Below are 25080 nucleotides of genomic sequence, written 5' to 3' on the forward strand. Positions count from 1 at the left end.
TATGATGATGAACAATAACAATAGTAGACTTGAGCCCTGGAAAAACTTAATATGCCTGTACATCTTATCAAGGCCTTCACATAATATCCTCGGTCGACGCAAATACCAAGTCTCGCACTTTGAAGCTAAAATATCTACCTGTGATAATCGAGTTGCAAAGTTCAAGGTTCGTGCAATGTCAAGGTTTCCGTGGAGGTCGTGAATATCACAACCTCTGATTGGGTGCTACTGTTCACGTGTCTGTAGATAACATAGCTATAAGTTCGGGAATTGTGAAGTAAACAAGCAACGTCCAGATGGTGTGAAACTCACAGTCGTTGCTTCAGGAACATGGGGCAGTAGAAACAAGTAAACAATAAAACTAGTATATAAATAGGTTTTTTATTTCCTACTACATATATATATATAATGTATATATGTAACGTGTTGTTTAACAAGATAATTTGTACACAATTCAGGACAAGTTTATCATTAATTGAGATTTAAACAATATCTAATTCACTCCATTCAAACTTTTTTTTTACTCAATGCATAAATAATGCTAACATTTGTCAAGATTAAATTCAACACAAGAGTTCTATTGTGCTTGAAAACGACAAGAGATTATCATAGAAATGTAGCTCCGATTGAAAATAAAAATACAGTAAAAGTTTTACATAGAATTGTTGTGTTTATATTAATGTGTTACGTTTAAATGGTATATTTGTCAGGGGCAGATGCAAAATTTTTAGAAAGGGGGGGGGGGGGCGTCCTGCCCCAACTTAGGAATGCGAAGCCCAGCCCTCGGTGAGCGGACCGACGGGCAATCAACCAAGTCACCAGTTACCAACCGTTTCGGAGCAAAATAACGATTTCCAACCTAATCAGACTTAATTCGTTTAGCAACATGAGTTTGGGGAAAAAAATTGTTCCCCAATGTACAACTGGATCCGCCCCAGTTTATTTTTAATTCTAATTTTAAATTAAAATATTTCCCCATATTTTATTAAATTACTGTAAGCACACAGTTTTACCATGTTCACAAAGCAATGGTTATAAAGATTATCAGCTGATAATGCTTATTAACCATTGCTTCAGGAATATACTAGGTTACTTGTGTGCTGATATAACAACTGACAATGGAAAAGATAAGAACGGAAAAAAATATTTCCAGACTAATGATTAAAGTTGCAATTTCATATTTTTAAGTTATATTTTTAAAATTTATTAAAATAAAGCCTTAAAATAGACGGTATCTATAAACAGTCCTACCTTGTTAAAGAATAATCCTATTAAACCTATAATTCACTATTGCCAGTTGAGAAATTGGCAAAAATATCATTTTCATCTTCAAATTCCAACGTTTGAAGATAGCTACTCCATGGTGGAGAATAGAAAACAAGGGAGGTAATTGTGTTATTATTTCCGGTGTAAATGAGTTTTAAGTGTGAGAATGACACCTATGATCGTATAATAGTGAGTTGACAACCTATTGAGTAAAAGCCATAGAAATAATTATGTTTTGACTTTTTTAGAAAATATGAAATTGTAACTTTAATACGGCTTTAAATTGATCCATAATATAATCTCTCCCCACCCTCCTCCCAACCACACTCTCTACTGTTCAAATATTATGTGGTCAAATATTTCTGAGATAAACTAAACAAACACACCAATATTAAAATAATCTAAAATAAGAATTATTTGTACAAAAAATTTCATTTTAAAAATTATTATTTTAACACTTTATAAAAATCTTTTCTGTACAGTATTTTTTTTAAATAATAATGTTTAGCGGACGGTGAAATCTTTTACATAGGCACAAAGTTTCTTTTAACAAATCTTCACAACATATAATCATCTTCATTCATCAGTAAAACTGACTTACATAATTCACTGATTTGTGATGATGATCAAAGAAAAGATAACTCCTTATAGTTTATAAAGATGCATAAAAATGATGGAATGTTCAAATGTTATGGACTTTCGTCAAATCTGGAATGGAGTTCTCATGGAATATTTTAGGACAAAATTAAGAAATTCATTCCAATTTTGAGCATATATTATTCATTTTTTTAATTTCTTGGAAACACAAAAGACTTTTCAACAAACATACGATATTTTCATAAAAATAATTTGTCCTTTTTTACTGAGATTTTTTTTCAATTTTATTCTTGAAAAATAAAATCTCAAATATTTTAAAACATTGCATCAATAATTTAAATTGAAAAAAAATCACTATTTTACAAAAAAAAACATAAAAAAATACAACATCGAAAGCAGATAAATATTATATATTCTACAACAATATACAAATAATTTACAAAAGATATTCACTTTCAGAAAGAGAGAGAGAGAAATGGGGTTTAACGTCCACTCAACACAAACTAGGTCATTTTGGGACAAACATGGTTTAATTTTATTTCAATAATTCTCTTGCGCGTAGGAGTCTTTAGCAGTGGGAGGAAACAGGAGGACCCGAAAAAACCCATGAGGTTGGACAGGCGACCCTACTCCTTGTCACGTACAACCAGGGACTCGAAACCACCCCAGTTGACTCAATGACAAGCCTTATGATACAGCGTGCACGTGCTAACCATACGGCCATCCAACCCCCCTATTCATTTTCAATAACCTGCTCAATCCAGAAAAGTTAGACCTTAAACCCCATTTCATCTCATTTCAATAGCCTGTTCATTCAAAAAAAACAATCCGTGAAGAAAAGTAGGACGTTAAACAGTTTAAACCCAATTTCATTTCATTCAAAATAAAACAAAAAAAAACACAATGACAAATTAAATGGAATAAAATTGAATTACTCATTTGTTATAGATATTGTTTGAAAACAAAAATGGAATTCATGTTTAAATGTCCCACCATATATATATAACAATCAGTAATTTTATTCCATATAAATGGTCGTATTTTAATATGCTCTTTTGCTACCCAGGTACAACCTGATTAAAAAAACAGATCCTATTTCGTTTCGTTTTTTATAGTTCAAAATTTTGTTTTATTTATCTGTACAACACTAGGGTCTGGAAGAGTTGTTATATTACCGGCATTCTGGACAGCATGAGGAATTAGTCAATGAAACCATCTGTTACAGCGACTTCTTGTTACAGTAACAATATTGTAACAAGAGCCCAAGGTTAGCGTATTATAGAGAACATTCCACCCATATAAAATAGAGCATCATAAATCTCTGTCTAAAACCTTTAAAGTGGTTGACGAAAAGAAAAACAAAGAAGCAATCAACATACTAAACTCAAAAACATTTCGTTAGTGGAGTGTCACAAAAGTGTATCTAAGAATTTCTAAAGATTAAGAAATAGAACCTTTTGCATTTCAAAATTTCCACAAATCAAGATACAACATTTGGACACATGATATCCATAACAGTTCTAATTGGCGCAGAGATACACAGCTTAGACAGAAATGTGCATATTAATTGCAAAAAAGTGTATTTGACTAATTTCCCGTGATACACCATTTTGACACTTCACCCACGATAATATGGAACACATTACTATTCAAATTAAAGTGACACTTCGTTGAAGTTCTCTCAACGTTGTATATAAAACTTCTGTATATTATATTCATCATCATTTGCCTGATAATGTCGAGAGAAACCTCAATGAAATGTCGCTTTAATTAATATGTTCCATATAGGCCTAATGTTTTTGTGTGTCAAATGACGCTCATACATGTAGAATCACAAGTTCCTATTCTAATTAAAGCGATACTTTGTTGTAGTTCTCTCAACGTTGTATATTATATCCAGCATCGTTTGCCTGAATACCTCAAGAGAACCCTCAAACAACATCGATTTAATTAAAATAGTAATTGTGTTTCATATTATGTTTTTGTGTGTCAAATGCCGCACATACATGTAGAATCACAAGTTCCTATCGTGGCTTTCCCCAAAATCAAAATAACTCATTCATGTCAAGTGAATAAATATAATATTTGCTGAATGTAGGCCTATTCACAAGTCAGGTTTCAATATCATACAAAATTACTTGACAACTAATCTTCAATATCAGATCCAAAACAATTTAAAAATCACCTCAGTATAATATCAACAAGGTATATTGATTTTAAGACTATGTTGATATCAAAATTAAAACACTTGTATAGATATACTACTTCTGAATTTTAATGACGTGCTACGTTTCAATACACATACAGATATCGTTATCAAGCAAATATTACTAAAATTCAGAAGTAGTATATCCATATAAGTGTTTTAATATCAACATAGCTATATAATAATAATATAGGTGAAATAATTATACTTAGTTGATATTTGTTTTAATTTCAGTGATATCCATTTATATATGTTGATATTAATTATCTTAGAGTCAAATATACCTTTTGAAATACAGTATTATTATTTTAAAGATATTTCTGATTTGCCATTGATATTCGAAAAGGATTTCTGATTTGTCTACTTCTAACACATCTTAGTCAATTCTTAGACACTTCAGGGAATTGCTTCATTAAGTGTGGTTTAATGTTCGAGAGCGAGACATTTAGTAATATATTACATGAGTGACGTCAGTCCTGTGTTGTTGTTTCAACATATTACACAATGTCTTAAGCTCGAGATCATTAAACAACTTAAAATACAGACACTTGCACGAGCTTAGCAATGAAATATACGTCACACGGATCCAATATTTCAACTAGTATAAATAATGATATGCTTGGCACATTAATATATTGAAACAACATGATTTTTAAGCATCCAACATTCTCAACACTCCATAAAATGGTTACTCTGGCAGTGACGTAGCAACTCACTGAAATACTAAATCTTTGCCGTCACACTAGCAGGTACCCAGGTGATGGGTCTCCAAGAATGGAATTGCCACAGCAGTCAGGGCGACTTTCGGTTGCACGGATTGTCGCACTATAGTTCAACCTGTGCTCGTGACCAGCCATACCATAAGAACACGGTCGGAATAGTTCAGACTGTAGTCCCAACCAGTCTACATCCGAAGGTCGCCCAAGTAGCCTACTGAAGGGGAGATAACTCCCAAAAAAGGCTCAGATATCATTCTAACCCACATATTATTTTGCTGTTCATTCTAGATCAAAAATGAGATCACATCAAAAATGTACAAATTCTTAAAATCCTTTTTTTCTCTGATTAAAATCAAACAAAACATTTTACATTATTGTTTTTTGAATATTTTATTTAATATTTACAAATAAATTATCACAGAGCCCTTACAAATGTACATAAATTTAGATCGGAGACAGGGTAATATCATGCATGACACCAATTCAACATTCTTGTACCCATTTTTCTCTAGTGTTTTTTGGAAATTATCAGAGGTTGGAACAAGTCAGAGGATCTGGAGTCCAAGTCACTGACTTTGGTACCCAGTCAGAGGATCTAGAATCCAAGTTAAATCCCAAATCACTGACTTCAGTACCAAGTCAGAGGATCTGGCATCCTAGTCACTGACTTCAGTACCAAGTCAGAGGATCTAGAATCCTAGTCACTGACTTAAGTACCAAGTCCTGTTCAAATTGCCAGTCTCCAATTCATGGCGAATAATTAACCAAGTGTTTACGAGAACGTAGGAATACAAGAACGACCTTTCATTAGTAGAAAGTTGATTGACATGGTGCTGATTAAATAGACATTTTGAGTATTTTTGTTTCTTAGAAATTCATATATTTTCATGATACATTTTTAATAAAGGACAACATTTATAGCACTAGTTACAAAGCTAGTTATATACTACTTTTATATCAAGGGTAGAAATAAGAGACAATAACCCATTGCACAGTGAACTCTTCCTAAATTCAAAATTTAAACCAATATAAAGTATTCATGAATATTTTGAATGAGTTCATTTTACAATAAAGGGGGGGTGTTAAAAAATGTTCCATATCACTTATTTCTACATCTTCATATAAAACACATAAATGATAATATATATATATATTTGTTATCATAATCAAACTCACATGCACATGCAATGCACACACACACACACACACAGTCATACACAACCTTAATATCACATATCCATTATAGTACAGTAAATCCGATTGGTTGATATTTATAATGTTGCAATGTTTTTTTTTATTCAAGATATGTGAATTACTTCTTTGTTGCGTGTCGGTTTCGATCATGGACGGTGCAGAATTACTTTGGTCTTCTGTATGTACCAGCATCCCATTTCCAAGATGGCGACACAGAAGTGGCAACACAATATTGAAATCAAAATCTAGATTGGAATGTCATTGTGCTATTTAGTCTTGATTCAAAGTAGACACACTCATCCAGTAAAATCACATTTTTTTCAGTAATTAATCAGTACATGTAATCACTTGATAAACTTCAACACACAATTATCCAGCACTCTTGATTTGTAATAATAAATATTAAGCGTCTATGATAAATTAATGCGCCACTTCGAGTAAGGACGGGTTTTTCTCCATTATCGTGAGGAGAATTCTGTCAACGTAAGATTTTAGACGAATGTTATCATTCTGTTCTTCTCGTAAAGCTGCCAATAACTGGAAAGATTTAAGAAAACAAGATTAAATCATTTGTCCTAGGTTAAGATGAAGATAGCATTAAATACAAATGATTTGCAATGTTCTCTTTCGAAACTGGATGGGGAAAAAGCTAAACTCAAGACCTAAACAAAAACGTAAGAAAAAACGAAACCACTTTTCCCAAGTTTATTAAGCTACTAATCAAGGGATGGGAAGCTAGATCGAAATATTTTCTAATGAAACTGCATATAGGCCACATTTGGACTAAGCCCCCCCTCCCCCCTCAAAAAGCCCCTGTTGTGCAACCATGTGTATGAGGAAATAGCGAAACTCAAGGTCTAGACACATTTACATGGTGGTACCAATGATGTATTGAGTAAATACAACCGAAGGAATGAAATATTGTGAGCTCTTTCGTCCAATCTGAAACCCATGACAACAACAAGGGAGATAACTAACCTCATCTTTTGACAAGTCTTCTAATTCTTCTGCAATACTGACACCTTCCCTCTCTTTTAACAACGATCGACCTTCTTCCATACATTGGTTTAATAACTGAGCGTTCATTTCTTCATTATTATCTTTTAAATTACGGTTTTCCTGAAATCAAAAATGTTCAAAATAAAGATTCCACACATTTATCAGGATAATGTGCAATAAGTATGATCAAGGGTTGTAATTTTTTTTTTAGGTTTTTAAGGCAAATTAAATTAATATTTATCAATTAATATTTTTAGTTATAAGATGTTAGTTGTGAAATAATGAGAATATAATTCCCCATGAAAACAAAGACTGCCCATCAGCAGCAGTGGCAAAATTCTCACAATATCCTTTGACGCAAAACTTATTCATTGATAGATTCATAGACTAATAACTTGGAATGTGAAGATGAGAGTCCGCAATTATAAATGTTTGTATTGTAACACAACATCAAGAAAAGCCAAATTAAAATATTTTAGGAATACAGGCTTTTCATTAGCCAAAAGCTAAAATTTGTACTTTTATTTTTGTGCTCAGGCAATGAACAATCAGTTTTCTCTGATTTTATGAATGAAGAGCTGGAACACTTTAGTAAATAATGCGCTATATAAGTGATTTATAATAATAGTAATAATAATAATATTCCCTATATCCTGTGAATAAAGGAGTGATATTAATATACAAGTGTTAAAGATACCGTCCCGGGAACAAACTGGGTGATTTGATGATACATTTGGACTAAAAACAGATTCAAACATATATTTGACGTCACTCGAGCAGACATCGGGTTGCCGGTTAGGGAAACCCTTAGATTTTTATCTAGTAAGATTGGATGTTTCTACTTTCCATATATACCAAAATTACCACTCCAAAATGCTTTTGTGTTTTTGTGGGAAAGTAACTTTAACATGTTAGTAAAGATCATGCAAAAAAAAAAAAAGAAAGTAGGAAAAAAATAAAATTGTTAATATTTGGATGTGAAACTGCTTAGCCAACCATGGGATATCGAAACATGTTAAAGGTCACTTTTTTTCTACAAGGAGGGAGCATTTCAAGCACATACCATGAGACAGGACTAACATATACAAGTAAAATAATAATGAACACATCAAGACAATATCTAGGTAGTTATTTCCATGACAACAAAAAAAAAAGGAAAAAAAAAAAGGAAGATAAAACAACAACCAAAAATATATGTCGATACAGATTGACGATAGATATCTACCTTTAACATGTCCTTCCACTCATCCCATAGTGACTAACAAAATGGACAGAATAATAATTACACATTTTATATATAGTGTCATGGGAGCCTACTCTAGTTAGGTTATGGACCTAAACCATAACAGCCAAACATTTTGGTCATAATGTTAGGCCGTTATGACCAAAATTGGGGCCGTTTTGACCAAACCATTCTTGGTCGTTAAGGCCGAGGGCTGTTATGACGACATCTCCTCTAGTCTACCATAGCTTAAAATGCAGATTTAAAGTATATTTCACAGTTTCCTTAAATTTATGTAAATCTTTGAAATGACATTTAGCAATTGAACACAATATAACACAACACAGTTCTATGGATAACAATCACTATATCATATACTGGTCGTACAATCACTATATTATATACACACGATGTTTCGACAAGATTTTACTGGTCGTACAATCACTATACATACACACGACAAGAATCCACTGGTCGTTATCAACTATACAAATGAAGAAATAATGCCAAGGTGTAATATATAGGTACAATTAACAACACATATCTATATAATATAGAATGTGTTATCCATAGATCTGTATTGTGTTATACTATGTAAATCTTGATTAAACCCAATTACCAGTGTTAGACAATTAGATTGAACAGAACAGTGCAGAGTTTTTTATATGTATAAAAATTAACTGGGAATATAAAAAGGGAGTAAAAATAATATATATTTGATTTCAACACATGGATAAACTATTTCTCTGTTATTTAATCATGACGTTTCGTAAAACATACAGGTTAAACTTGAAAACGTGGCCTGTATATTGTTATTAAATAACAGAAAAGTTGTTAACCATATTGTGTTTTTGTTGGTGAATTGTTAATCATACATTTCTATATATTAAATCCACTCCCTTATTCATATCCTGGAGAGAGCTGCAGCGACTTGGTGAGTAAGATGTTGGCTCGTTAACCTAGGGGATTTTCCAGTGTGGTACCCCTTTGTCAGTGACAACAGAGGACAATATGTAGTTCCCCATACATGTAACAGAACCCTTGATAGTGGAAATTCGAAGTTCACAGTGCTGCTGTCCTGGCAAAATTTCTCACATATGCTTATCTTCATTACCCCAGTTGGTGCAGAAAAGTAAATCTCATTTCAGTGGCTGAGAATTCTGAATATTTCAAGGGTTTGAAGACAAATAACTGTGATCCCTACCTCTTTTAAATGTTTAACTTCTGCTTGTAATTCTTGATATCTGGCTGGTAATTCCGACATATTATTACCCTGCGTTAATTCAGCCTCAATTTTAAATCGTCGTAATTCTTCTAATTCTTTGCCTAATTCATCTAACAACTAAAAAAATAAACAAGAGTTCAATTTAAAAAAAATATCTTCAAAGATATAAGGAACAATAAGCCTGAAACTACTGCCGTATTATTCAGTGTTGGATTCAACAAGGAATTGTGTTAAAATTTTGTATGTGCAGGACTAAAAACCTCTATGACCAGTCTGCGATCGTCTATGGTGCCGAACACACAAAAGTGAAAGCAGTTTTCGAAACTGTTGTGGGAGGTCAAAGTGCAGAAGGGTCATTAACCGGACAGCAAAGTTAACAAATAAAAAACCCAAATAAATAAAAATAACTATACATCAATATATATTTGTTCTTTTAAAGAAGGGGATAGGTGTCAACTTTTTCTCATTCTGAGAGTTGTTCCCAATTTATTTACTGTATTCAGAATTTAATATTTTAGAACATTCTATATTACTTACTTGTCCAGTTGAGTGTCGTTCCTTTTTAAATGACTCTTCCTGATTTTGTAATTCAATTCTTAATTTATCGTTGTCATCTTGAATCATCGTACATAATTCTTGTTTTTCAATATATTTCTCTTGTAATAACATCTTCTCCTACAAAAGCAAATAGTGCGTAAGAATAATCAAATTAATATGGATAAAGGAATTATTTTTTATCAGCAATATTAGATCTAATATTTCATGCAATAGAGAAAGGTTATTTCAATGGGAATCTTGTTTTCACTAGAATTCGATATGTTATTTGATGAAAAAGATAAAGATTTTGCCACAGGGAAATTTAAACTGACATGGGATCATTCGACACATGGAGTCGAATGCAGTTTGTAATCTGGTTTGGTAAATGAAGTAAAGAAATTATATAGAAATAATCTGGTGAACCCAGCATGGGATCTGATATTTGATGAAATAGATAAAGATTGTCCATGGAAAAGGCATGTTTTTACTGACACTGGACCTATCGATATTATAATCTGGTGGTTTAGTCGATGAAGTTAAGAAATGATATAGAAATGACCTGATGGACTTACCTCTTTAACTTTAGCTAATAATGACTTTAATCTTGTTATTTCATCTGTTAATGTTTCATATTCTTTTAATCTGAAAAAAGAATCATAAATATTTTATTGAGTATTTAAAATAATTTTTTGTGGAGTTTCCTGAATCAGAAATTCTATCAGGTTAGAGACCCAGACAGCCATAATAGTCTGGAGGTTAGAGAGAGAGAAAAGGGGTTTAACTAGGTCATTTCAGGATTAACATATGGCTGGATTTTATTTCAATATTTCTCTTGCGTGTCCGGCTCTTTAGCAAAATGGAGGAAACCAGAGGACCCAGCGAAAACCCACAAGGTTGGACAGGCAACCTTACTCCTTGCCGCATACAAGCTTGGAATCCAAACCACACCATTTGACTCAATGACAACCCTTATGATCAGCCACCCAACTCCTGTTAAATATCACTTATGTATGCCAATGCCTAAAATAACAATATCATTTACTTACTTTTGGGCAATTAAATCATCTTCAGCTGTTTTTTCTCTTTCATGTTTTGTCTAAAAAAAATAAAAAATAAAATAATTTATATTTTGTTTAGAGAGAGAGATGGCGTCCATGACACAAACCCAGAGTAAACCCACGTGGTTGGATAGGCGATCCTACTCCTTGTCATGTACAACCGGGGATTTGAAACCATGCCAATTGACTCAGTGACAGACCTAATGATACAGCGCGCATATTTTGTTTAGAATATCTAATCATCAAAAATAGTATTTTATTGGGTGTATTGCATATTAATGGATTGTGAATATACCACAGGGCACTCCCCACCCAACCCTAACTACATTGGGTCATGTCAAAGTGAACTGAAATATTATCGTACCACATATTCTTGGTGTTTGGTTCGCTCCTCCCTTAATCTTTGTTCTGCTACCGTCTCCATTTCGTGGATATGTTCTTCTAAACTGTGGACCCTGAAATATATTTTTTATTAGTAAAATCAGAAAAAGGGAAATTAAAATGAAAATGGGGTTTAACATCCAACAGTTCTGCTCCAACTAGGCTAATGAAGACGGATATACAACATGCCACAAAGGAAATCTTACAGCCTACAAATTTCAAATGCAAAGGATTCTTTTATGTGCCTGCCAATGTGTACAAGCGATCTTGTTTTCTGGTCCCATCTATATGACTATACGTTTTGCAGTATGAATATCATAGAACTCCAATCTCATTACTCTACATGTATGACTGGTGTAAAAATAATACCAAATATCTGTGTATGAGTTTTTTTTCTATCTGAATGTTTTTCTAGTTTTATAGACATGTTTATTTAGTTATCTCCATCTTATCAAATAAATAAACAGATAAGATATTTTCTTGTAAGATATAATATATTACACAATATTTATCATCAACTACAATAACTCCCCTGGCCGATTATATACATTTTTTCATCCCATTTGCAAGGTCCTGCATCCTACACCACGGAGAAATAGGGCCAGAAAATCCAAATGTACATTCCAGACCAAAAATAAATTTAAAGAACTTACTTCTGTATAAGTATTGTATTTTCATCTTTTAATCTGATATGTTTTGTATCTGTTTGATTCTGGTTATCACGTAATGATGTTATCTCTCTTTCCATAAACTTAACCTGTTAATATAAAAAACAATCTTTATATTAATCTTTATAAACATATAAATAAATTTTATAACATTACACAGATTGTCATAACCCTTGAGCAGCTTTTATAAAAACACATTTCATATGGAAAATAATCACTGGTGTTTATTATTGGTATCTTAATGAAGATTATATTTATCTTTCTCAATAATCTAAAAACAAAACAAGTAATATTCTGGTCAAAATTATATATATATATATACCGTCAATAATTCATACAGATCTAGAAACACTTACCCTATCATTAAGTTCCTGAAAGTTGCCATCAATATTCTCGATAATAACTTTATCTGCCGAACCAAAACTATTACTTCTGGTACTGCTGGGGGATCCAACCGCACTTCTCTGTAATTGGCTGAAGAAAGAACAAGAAATATTTCAAACACAAGTTGACAAGACATTTCAATCATCAAAGGCTTTACAATAAGTGATGATATCGTTATTTTACGAGGTCAGATAGGCCACGCCTGTTCCTTAATTTTTGAATAAAATATTGTTTAATTAAAAAAAAAAAATTCTTTATCTTGTTCATAAAAATACAGAACAGTTAAAAATTTCTCAAGGCTTAAAATAAAAAATTATTGATGGAAATAAAATTGCAGAGTTATTTTCCCAGGACCAAAGCTAAATAAAATCACTTAATTACCTGGCATAAGCGGCCGACGTAAGACGTCTGTTAGGACTGTAAGTAAGCAGAAAGAAGAGAGATTAGCAGAAATAGACAGAAAAGACACCATTAATAGAACACCACTGTGCCTTAAATTATTCCACAAAAAAAACAGAACACTTATTGATTTTATATTGCACCAGTTAATCCTTTTTTCATGCATAAATTTATATTATTTATAAAATTCCTAAGATTTTCAGTAACTGGTTTCATACAATTAGAATACACATGTCAATTTCATGCTCTAAATAATATCACAACATTAAACTAAAATAAAAATGGGGGAAAATATTTATATTCTTTCATAATTCTTTAGGTAATTCCCTGAACCAGTTAACAAAATGTTAAACTTAAATTAAGGAATATTTAAACTAAAATGTTGCAATATTGGATGAGATAATTTGTGAATCTTGCCTACACCATGGTTTTATATTCTAACTAAAATGGTGTAATATTGGATCAAATAATTTGTGATTTTTGCCTACACCATGGTTTTTATATTCTAACTAAAATGGTGTAATATTGGATCAAATAATTTGTGATTCATCCCTACACCATGGGTTTTATTCAAAAAAACCATTGCTTACAGATCCAATGATAAACGACGATGCTGAAGGCTAAATATTAAAAATAAATTCTGGATTAATTATTAGAATAGTTTATTAAAAATAATAATACACGTTTTTTAATTATTATGTTATCTACAGGCTTAATTAAAAAAGTTTTTTAAAAGTTATAACTCACTTTTTTTTTTAATTGTATTAGTTTTTTGTGTGTTTTTTTAAGAAATCTATTTCAAATTTTTTTTAGTAAATTTTTTATCAGTTTATAATTAAATATTAGATAGTAAATTACTAATAATGAAAAATATGATATGACTGGATAATGAATCCCCAAACCTATGGATGACACACACATGCAAATTGTATGATGGAAAATGTTCACCAATGAGTCCTGATGGTATGTAATGATGGTATGAATAATAATAATAAAAATAGTGTCATTTATAAAGCTATTTCATACAAAGAGTATGTTCAAAACCCTATAGTGATTCAATTTAGGCACCACTAAATATAACATCTTAAAAATGTCTTCAATGAGGATTTGAATGTCGATAAAAAGGTGTATTTTTTCAGGTGGATTGGAAGATTGTTCCATATCTCAATAAATAATTGTTTCAGATAATATGAAATTTTAAAAAGCAGATAAAGAAGGCACATTTACATCGAAAGTAAGAAACATCAAAGCTGAGCATAAGAACAGATAGAAAACTAAAAACTAACATCTATATTCAGAGAGACAAAGCTAAGCATATCTATACTACGAAAGAAAAGAACTACGAAAGCAAATACTGGTTCAAAACAAGATGAATGACTAGTTATAGTTGTTTAGCTAGAAAGCATCACTTCACAGCAGATTTTTAACATTCATAAAACCCTTTCAAAAATACAGATAGTTTCAGATTGTAAAATCTTAAGATTCGAAAATGTGTAATTAATAATTTCCAATATTAATATAGTGGTTTTCAGTTCCAGTTCAAAAATATAGTTAGTTTCACATTTCAAAATCTTTAGATTCGAAAATGTGTAATCTATAATTTCCAATATTGATAGTGGTTTTCAGTTTCAGTTTCAAAGGGATTTATAAACGCTGATATTCCACACTAGAGTCTATATATAGTAACATGCTTTATGATATATTATTAACTACCACGTTCTCTTATGTTGACGGAAATCTCCTTTACGATGATTTATATGTTTACGAGCTGTTGCTGGGGTACTGAAAGGGAGGTAACTCCACATTATATATACTATAAAAAAATCTATTTTTACTTTTATCATTTGCTTAAAATTGTCGGAATTGTAATTGTAATCATGCTAGGAGCTTGTTTAATTCATTTTGTAAATTGATTTAATTTTTTTTATATACTAAGGGAAATAACTCAATTTTAAATACTTACAGGTGACCTTGATCGGAGACATCTGCTTCAGATTCGATTTCACCAAAATCTTCAAAATTCTCTTCATCAGTTATCTCATGCCGACTGAAAATGAAGATAAAAAAATTATAAAATAAATTTGTAACAGTTGTCTATACACATGTGCAGCCTAACTATTTTAAAGTTGTTAACAATAGATGGCTTGCGAAAAAAAAACCCAAAACACCTAGTCATTCAGATGGGACCAAAAAAGAACCCCATAAAGTGTGATCCCATCTACATCAGCTAGGTTGGTTCAGAAAAGATAATTTCATTTTCAGTAAAAATCCTACCTGTTTTCATTTAATTCTGATGATTTATAACTTAATGCACTGTCTGCTTCATCATCGGAGTGGGGTGGAAAGAGTTGTCTACCTTTCCAACTATTATCACCATTGGTATATTCACTACTGTTTAAGGGTAAATCTGTGATGTCATATTCTGCGTAAGTAGAATTGCTACTATCTTGTTTGTATGACTGAAAAGAGAAATATAAATATACATTTCTAGTTTTTTTAATATTATTGACACCACAAATGGAATATATCTCCATTCAGTGTAAGGCAAGTGTGCAGGACCTAGAGTCAAGATCCAAGCCATCCCAAGTTGCAAACTATAGTACATAGTCCCAAGTCTTCAAACCCCAATTCCCCAGTTCATCAACTGACTCTGCAATTCATTATGCAAGACAAGTGAAGCCATGCTCCCTCACCATGACTCGAGTCCGTAGTTCTTTCAAGTTGTGCACCTTTCATATAGGATGTATTATATTGTTAGTTGAACAAATCATAGTTCCATAAAAATTCCTAGTTCCATACAAATCCTACCATAAAATAATTCATAACAGCATCAGTATCATCCCAAATTGAATCCGTATTTTCCATAATTTCGATTTATCCAATATTTTGTATTTCTCCACTGTTTGAGTGTGTGTGTTACCACTTACAATACCCACATCAAGACTGGCTACCTTAGTTATATACATGACTACCTTGTCAGGTAAATACAATAGTCTATTGTACATATACCACACCTATTATATAACAATATATAATATTACCTGCTGTTAATTAACATTAGGCCAAGCTCATTAATTAATAGGTTTATCAATACAATGGGTGGCATTATAGAGCATTAATCCAAGGAGCTTGACAAATTATCTTTCTTTTTTTTTTTCTTCCTAAAAATGAATTCTTCTCTATTTTCACCCCAAGTATTTTTTAATTTTTGAAATTGTTTTAAGCTTACAATTCTTCCTTTTTTTCCCCATGTATTTTACTTCAATTGAAAATTAATGTGTTTTGGCCTAACCCTTTTAAAAAGGTGTCACAAGTACAGTTTTTAAAGTGTTTTTATTGCTAATTCGGTCTAGGATTAAACTGATTTTTATCTAATTGTCTTAATTCTAATTAACAGTTATTTCTCTAATCAGATTATAAAATTAAGGTTTTCGTTATAGATGTATTCACAATTCTTTCTTTGGACTTAGAAAAAAACATTCACACTAAATCTATTAAATATCACAGTAAGAATTCTACAGGATAGTCTCCCAACAGACAAATGGCAATATATCTTTAGAGCACACCTCGCAATTTTTTCTTCAGGCCCCCCAAAAACACCCATATTAAATATCACAGATAGAATTCTCACAGTAAGAAATCTTCGAACTAGCATTATTACCCTCGAACACCAACCAAACACCAGTGAAAATTCTCAATTCATCATATTACAGCACTACATAATATTCTGGGTGTGGTCGTACATATATATACATACCAGTATTAATTAATGATCTATTTTTGATACAAAATGTCTGTATCCTTCATTTTTATGATTATTGATGACCAGTGATTAGATTCGTAATGTTCTAAATCAAATTATTATCATTCATTTTTATTTCCACAAGAGTGCTTAAAGAATTACAATAAAATAAATATTTATTTTTAAATTAACAAATTAGCAACAGTTTCTTTTTATAGCGCGAGAGAGAGAGGGAGAAATGGGGTTTAACATCAACAAACTAGGTCATTTTGGGACTAACATATGGTTCAATTTTATTTCAATAGGGGTGGAAGGAAACCGGGGGAATCAGAGAAAACCCACAAATATGGACAGATGACCCCACTCATTGTCACGTAGAACCAGGGAATCTAAACCCCCCCTTTCTTTCATTACAGGGCCAAATACTAAATACTATCTTTGGGGTATTTTTAGTTGTAATTACGATGAATGTCGATGATACATCACATACATGTCATAATAACATAACCATGGGGCTAAAGGTTTCATACATTTTATTTTTATTACAAGAGACGGATCTCCAAAGGTAAATTAGTCATCATCATTTTTATTACAGTTTTATATATTAACTTTTTAATATTTTATTTCCTGCTAGAGGCAAAGTTTTTTATGAAATTTATTGAGGTTACAGAATATTTGCATATTTTATATTTAATTCAATGTAGATGTATCTGTTTTAAACATCTAAGCAATGTATTATATATCAAAACTGATAAATAATGCAAACAGTTTTATTTTTATGTTATGCAAACTGCTTCATTTAGTGAACCCTACCCGCTTCCTAAACCGTTTTTGAGTTTTAATTTTTGCAATCATTTAATGTGCCTTGCCTAATATTTCCAGAAAAGAAGTCAATAAAATTTAGGTTTAACCTCTAGATTAGCAGGCCAACATCCTACTCACTGAACCACTGTAGCTCCTATAGAAATTTAAACTTTCTAGCCTACACGATTTATGTACAGGTAATTTAATCTGACTTGTCAAAAATATGGTCCCGTTTTGTAGATCATACAATACTTTCATTTACATAGAGATGTGACCTACTAACTTTCTACCAACAATAAAAATTTCTGAATATTTGAAATATTTGAAATTTGTGCAAATAACCCCTTTTATGATAACCATGCAATATTCATATCATCCAAAAATATAATATTCAGGACCAATCAGTTCATGCTTACTGAAATTGGTTCTTGTTTTTTGATGGTACAGTCAAAATTACGAACGGAAATGGTATGTTTTTATGGTGACTTTATTTTCTAATGTTTTAGACAAGATGTTTTGAACAGCCCCAACAATACATTTGCATGAACATTGCCTGAAGACGGCAAAAAATCCAATTTCAGTAGTACCAGTCGCTTTTAACATGAAAACTAATCTTTTTTTAAACATAAGTGACCCGAATACACAGTCATGTATTGACACAACATGGTGGAGGGTACATGTAGTTTGTACAATTTAACTTTTTCCAAGATGAAGTCTTTTATCTCTTTGTTCTATTGACTAATTCTCAATATTTCCCTAGTGACTTGGTCAAAACAGAAAACTAAGAAGCAAAGTGAGGAGATGGGAAAAAAAGTTGTCACAACTTTTATCAGAAATATTGAATATTCAAAAAATTACAAATTTATGCAAACAACCCTGTTATGATAGAACATAATCAAATATTGTCGGAATTGTTGAAATGCCTCAAGAAACGTAATTTAAAATAAAGCAAAAAAATACCAACCATTTTCATACTTGTTTGTTAAATAATACATCCTATATTTAACGCCTACCATCGACCTAATACCGACTAAATTATTTATATAAATCGACAACATCCACATTCCAATCACCGTAACTATAGTAACAACATAGAGTTAAAAAACAAAACAATCAATAAGAAAAATACTAACTTCCCAATCATCCATATTGCTTCAACTGTATTGAACAAATGAGATCGTCAACAAGTAATATGGCTGACTGTTTACGTCTGCTGCTGCTTGACGCAGTTGTCGAGTTGACCTCTCGAGGGCACAACCACAAAATAACTCAGGTGTGAAGCCTGCTACCTTTACATACATAAAATCAGCTATGGAGAGCCATTGGGAGAACAATTAAAAACCTTTGAATAAAGTTCAGCAGGGTTTCATCTGTTATTTTATAGATTTATTTTACAACCAGGCTTTATATACGACACATCAATAATCAATATTACATGTATACTCTTTGATAATAGAGAAATAATGCCAGGTAGGACTTTGTTGTTTATCATAAATTAATTAGTCTCTCAGGTGTTATATTTAAAATTAAAAATCACAATCAACTTTCCATTGCATTTAAACAATAAGTATTTGATTATATTAGGATAAAAAATTAAGTAAGTGATTTTATTTGGATCCCAATTTTATTAAATGATTTTATTTGGATCAAAATTTTATTAAAAGATTTTATTAGGATCAAAATTTAAGTAAAAGATTTTATTACGCTCAATATTTAAGTAAATGATTTTGCTTAAGTAAATGATTTTATTAGGATCATTTAAAGACCGGGAGCAGATATATTTGTATCCTGAAGCCACCATACTTGGTTCATGAACATGCCTATGAATAAATTATGTCATTACGGCCTGACAATATGCAAGATCAGACACAATACAGTTTCTAATTTTTAATATGTTTATCTGTAAATCGAAATGTATATCACTGAGATAATCCACTACTATGGTTTAATCTTATAAAGCTACCCTAAATATCAGATCCACAATATTTAGATCAAACTTGTTATCTATGCTTAGTATCTAATCCTTTCATCTAATATATCAAGGTCCACAAGGAAATCTGGATTAAAACTATGTCTATTCGAGATAATGATAATTTTATAAGACCTACTAATAATTTGGTATCAATTTTTATGTCAATTGAAACTAATAATGAAATTAAAGTACACTAAAAGAAATTAAATAGCAAATGGAAATATTGAATTATAGTTTATAAAAATCTAAAAATGCTCCAATAATGATTTACAAATCAACCCTAATTAATTAATGACTATTGTTGATGCAATACAATGACCTTCATTAAAATTTGACTACATTCATAAAACTCCAGTTACCCTTGGTTACCCACCAATCTAATGATTCCAGGTTATGAATATGTAATCAGGAATAAATAGGAACTGTGTATCAGTTTTAGATAAATTATGTAAGTGTATCTAATATTATGTAACTATGGACCCCTACTGTAGACTATTGGGTGAAGGTTCTCACAGTGGGGAGAAGCAACAGACCTGACACTTAGCCATGAATAAACAATTTGTTTTATGTAAGACGGATATTTGTTACTAAATGAGCTATGACTCTAATTAAAATAGCTCTCCTATAGTGACCCTACTTGAAAATCCCTACTCACTGATAATACAAATAATTAATGATAACCATGTTTAAACCACCCTAGTCTCTTCTTTTTAATTTTTTAATGCAACTTTTCTTAGATTTGCAATTAGAAACACAAAATCTAAATCTATAAAATGAGATTTCAACTCGAAAGTGTTGCAAAAAAGAAACTAACCTCAGACTGATTTTTCTAAATGCAACTTTCCCAGACTTTTTAATAGTAACATTTTAATATTTACTGACATGATTGTATATATACTTATTTCAAAAATCGTCACATTTTCTGCTTTTTTCCAAATCTATAAAATCAAATTCCCAAATGCAACTTTTCAAATATTTACTAGTCACATTTTAATATTTACTGGCCCGATTTTATATATACCTATTTCATAAAAGTTAATATAACGTCGAAAGAAAATCTTACCTCTTGATCCAGTAAGTATCTCATAATTAGAAAATATCCTGTGGGTTTGGAATCCAGTGAAATTATGTGTATCAATTATTCTATCTACCCACATTAAGTGACAAGTTTCTATATATTATGATATATTATGACTAATCATTAAATAGTCCCCCAATCTCCGTCATCTGGTGTATTAATACCTAACTAACTATATCAGAATATATTGACTGCTTATATAACGTTTATGACGTTAACATTTGTTTTTATGTCTCCATGGTTCGCAGATAATAAAAACGTACTTGCACTAAGTTACATCAAATAATTATCTATTTATAAATGCCAATAATTATGTAGTTCTGCATAGTAGTTTCGTCACAAGGTTATTTGCATTGATCACTAGATTTTAAAAATTTGAATAAAGATCGACATGTATATGTATGCCATTTCTTATAAAAACAGATTTTATGTTTAGCCTTTTGTAAACTTAGTTGTTTACATTTGAAAAATTTATTACTTTACTTTTAATTATTTCTTCAAAAAAGTCAATACCAAATATAATTCAATTATATTCGCTTTAATTTACGAAAGCATGTAAAATAAGATTTTCGTTCTTAACTGTTCATAGCAGAACAGTAGGACGTTATTAAACCCCATTTCATTTCATATCTGGTCAATCTAACTTTTATAAAAATCAATAAATACCAAGCATGTTTGTAGAACTATATTTTAATGGCGGAGATTTTATTAGCAAAGTTGTAAACAGGTTTGTAACAGCTGTGACGTGATTCATATTTCGTCAATAATTTTATCAATATTTAAGAAAATATTTACAATTAGTAACACATGCTTAACCCTTTTAACTGGTAGGGAGTTATGATTATGCTTTTGTTTTGAAAAATTAAGGATACGGCAAATCAAAATCAGTTATTTCATGTCTCTGTGTGTATGTACATGTAAAGACATTCAATCTAAAGAGAAGCCTTGACGTCACCTCACAAAGTAAATGAACAAATAAAAACTACTGAAAATGGGTGTGTTCGTGGCCCAACCAAAGGGGTCTAGTCGTTTTAAAAAAGGCTATCAAGACCCAAGTTACATAGACAAACTCGTAGCATGAGAATACAATAAATTTAATTCACCTTTCTTGACCTCATTGGATAAATTGCTCTTGACGTGGGATAAATTATTTATAAATGAATCATTTATTTAAGTTGTCAGTTTAAATGATTGATTGAATTATTAAATATTAATGCTTAAGACCGAATGATTAGCATGCGCATTGTATCATAAGGTCTGTCATTGAGTCAACTTACGTGGTTGATTCCCCGGTCGCCTGTCCAACCTTGTGTTTTTTTTACTTAGTTTGTGTCGACGGGATGTTAAACCCCATTTCTCCTTTTTTGGTACATGTATTGAAGAATGAACCAACACCCACAGTGCCAGTTTTAAAGAGAGAGAGGACCTAGACTTTTCCATATGAGGCCCCTCCCAATCTCCGCCCCTCACGACTACAGAAAGATGAAGGTGTGTTTTAAACACAATTTAACAAAGCTGAGGATGATGACGGATGTTTAAGACTACAGTGTGTGTAAAGGCAGTTTATGATAGCGTCAGAAATATTATAGACCACTAAGCTTCAACTATAATTGAACACCAATATAACTTTTCCCAAGACTGAATTGTGGAGCAATTATAAACCAGACAGTCAGTGTATGTATGTAGGTTGTATCCTATTTTTTCTGAGCGTATTGATTCAGTAAGTAAAAAGGTTTACCTCCACTATTGGTGAAATATGTGCTATACAGTCTGCTGGAACCAGAGTGTCTTCACTACAACCCCTTCTTAAAGAACCACTACCACCATTAAACGACGATTGTACTGCAATAAAAACAACATATTATTGAATATTTCATTCAAGATTTAAATTTGTTAACATCTCATTTACCTCCCTTGAATATTAATTTTGACTGACGTAAATTCAAGCTTTAATTTGTTTACATCTTATTTGCCTCCCTTGAATATGAATTCTGATGTATATGGAAAAATCAAATTATGTCAAATGACATGATTCAAGCTTACAGAGTAGAACTAAGAGTTCAGTTTAAAATATATCATGTTTTAGCTCTGATGTACAGCACACATCTTTAGATAATGTGTGTAAACAATGATTTTCATTTAACATTTTCACAACACAACAGCCTGTGAATGTTAAGCTGACAAGTTGTTAAGAACATGGTTATCTCCCTTTACTCATCTCATTCAACTGTTGCACTGATAGTAAATATTGACTGACAGCAGTGGTAAAATAAACACTGAACACAATTTTACTGTTAAGTCATCTATAGTTAAAAAACAATATTTCCTATTAATTCAACAGACAAATAGTGATCTACACAATATACAAGTTTATTGTCATGGTCAATTAAGTTCTCACTCAAATATTCAGAATATTCCACCGGTAAAATCAGCATTTGATGCGACCACTGCTCAGTGCTATTATCCAAAGATCAAACAATGGGATCAGAAACTATATACATGTAGATTAACTGAAATCCACACAAGAATCATCCATAAATAATTATTACCTTGAAGGATGTCATATACACTAATAATAGTAAATTTCTCAACATTTTTCCCATCTTTCAAAAACCGCAGAAACACTCTCAAAATCTTCTTGAAGAAGCGCATAACCTGACAAGCTGAACACCGACACATTTTGACATTTGGAATACTTTGGATGAACACATGGGTCTGGTATATATGACATTCAGTAGGGTGCCAGCCTCCTCCTCCATTCATTCAAAACACAGTGAGGGGCACCTGTTACTCAACTCATTAACCAATGAGAACACAACTCACTGATTATACAGACCAATGGTAGAAGAGTTTACATAACACCAGTTGTTAATTGTAATCACCTCTGTATACCAGTTGATTGTGTAAAGCTGATAGACTGTTAAGTAAAGGCTTGAGACCTCATTGTTTCTAACATGATGGCTTTTACTCTATCCTCAAAGTCTTAATCCCTGCTCTATTTTTTAATTCCCTGATTACAGGTCAATACCTGCTCGGCTTATTACAAGACAAACAATAAATTACTAAACTCAAACTTGCTCAAACTTTATGAGATTAACAGTAAATGGGGTTAAATTTTCTCCAAAATCAATTTTATTTCACAGATGTGCAGTTAAGTGCTATAATCATTCAATCCTTCTTGCCTTTGATCTTCAGTATTTTAATTTTTACGACCATTTAAAGTGTTTAAATCTCTCATAATGAAATTACAAGTTTTTATCATTGTCGAGTAAAATTTATATTAAATGTTAAAATCACTAAAGTCAATAAAAAGAAAATTCAATTTGAAAGTCTGGCCATAAGTGTAAAATTTAAAACTTCTTGTTTTTGATGATTAAACAGGCCTACACACTGTACAGACTGATTTATAACAATATTTCTGTCTTTCAAATAGTTAAAAAAAACAACACAACTGTTGAATAATAATTGATGATAGATATTGTATACAGATTATTGACTATGGAAATGTAGATAAATACTATAATATTAAATTGTATATTGCATTGTATATATTTTTTTATCCATTAATGATTGTAGCTATATTTTTGGTAAATAAAGGTTGTTGTTTAAAAAAAAAAGGCCTACAGACTGATTTAAAACAATAATTCTTTCTTTCAAATAAAAAAAAACACAATTGTTGAATAATAATTGATGTTAGTTGTATTTTAAAACCCATTAAGTTTAGAGAATAACATTGGGAAATAACATTCTATAATTATGTACATGTGGAAGCAAAAATTAAACTTTCCCACTTCTAAATAGACAATGTTTATTGCTGCTTATCCAATGTCAAACTTCGAATACATCATTATTATAAGAGCTCTTAACCAAGATAGGATTAAAAAATTAAGTGAGACTAAAAGTTGGCAAAAAGTAAATGTTTCTATTAGAAATAACAAGTTCTTTCTGCAGGTTATTTCTTGTGATGTTTACAGATGTGCACAAAAGAAACAGAACAGCTGAGAGTTGTCCCCCTTTAGTCTTCAAGATTTGAGATGTGAAGAGAAAAAAAATACATGCACAATACATGCACATGTATAATAAAGAAATGTTGTTTTTGGGGTGTCAAATGAATATCATTTGGAATGAGTTTACTTTAAAGTAATAGTGGCGAAAGAACAATCCAAGAATTATTAACCTCTATATAAGCCAAAGGCCTTTTTTGGTATCCCTAAAATAAAATATGGTTTAATAAAAAAAGGCTAAAAATGAATGAAGAAACTCCCAAGAAATTGATATATGTCATTGTATCCATAATATATTCTTACCTTGGCTTTGTAAATCTTGTATTTGTTGTACACCTTCACAAAAATCATCAAAATTTATCACACCTTTAGCATCGGGGTCGAGAAAATTTATTATACCAGTTACAGCCTGAAAAATAAATGAAACAAAATAAATTCAATGAAATCATCACTGTTAAGAAGAATCTCTCCTTTGAGCGGCATTTAGCAATTAATGCATGGAATAAACACAAAAACATAATATGGAACTTAAGAAGAATTGGTTTAAATAACATTTTATTTCTTTTATATCATGATTATTTACAATACTGATACTGTGGATCTGAAAACAAGCCATAGCTTTTAT

The 25080-nt window shown here is 31.2% G+C and overlaps 1 protein-coding gene across 13 annotated transcripts in view; it reads right to left on the reverse strand.

Moving 5' to 3' along the window:
- Window positions 1-362: 362 nt before the first annotated feature.
- Window positions 363-25080, reverse strand: part of LOC126812099 (rab11 family-interacting protein 4A) — an 82362-nt gene continuing 57644 nt past the window's right edge. For 2 of the 13 annotated variants that reach the window (XR_008785938.1, XM_050538337.2), the window contains exons 2-17: window positions 24759-24864; window positions 22190-22293; window positions 15130-15314; window positions 14819-14902; window positions 14569-14637; window positions 12838-12873; window positions 12429-12546; window positions 12058-12161; window positions 11388-11478; window positions 11012-11061; window positions 10538-10607; window positions 9966-10103; window positions 9408-9545; window positions 8207-8239; window positions 6961-7101; window positions 363-6519 (exon numbers count right to left, since the gene is read on the reverse strand). Coding sequence is in view for 12 of the 13 variants with exons in the window: in XM_050538337.2 (XP_050394294.1) it covers window positions 6403-6519; window positions 6961-7101; window positions 8207-8239; window positions 9408-9545; window positions 9966-10103; window positions 10538-10607; window positions 11012-11061; window positions 11388-11478; window positions 12058-12161; window positions 12429-12546; window positions 12838-12873; window positions 14569-14637; window positions 14819-14902; window positions 15130-15314; window positions 22190-22293; window positions 24759-24864 (1584 nt within the window). In the remaining variant the exon portion in view is untranslated. Of the gene's footprint in view, window positions 6520-6960; window positions 7102-8206; window positions 8240-9407; window positions 9546-9965; window positions 10104-10537; window positions 10608-11011; window positions 11062-11387; window positions 11479-12057; window positions 12162-12428; window positions 12547-12837; window positions 12874-13445; window positions 13476-14568; window positions 14638-14818; window positions 14903-15129; window positions 15315-15663; window positions 15856-18534; window positions 18667-20436; window positions 20575-22189; window positions 22294-24758; window positions 24865-25080 lie in introns of those variants that run through there. The other 11 variants (XM_050538336.2, XM_050538335.2, XM_050538339.2 and 8 more) reach the window with 11 other exon arrangements.

This window comes from Patella vulgata, chromosome 2, assembly GCF_932274485.2.
Source record: "Patella vulgata chromosome 2, xgPatVulg1.2, whole genome shotgun sequence".
NCBI classification, from domain to species: domain Eukaryota; kingdom Metazoa; phylum Mollusca; class Gastropoda; family Patellidae; genus Patella; species Patella vulgata.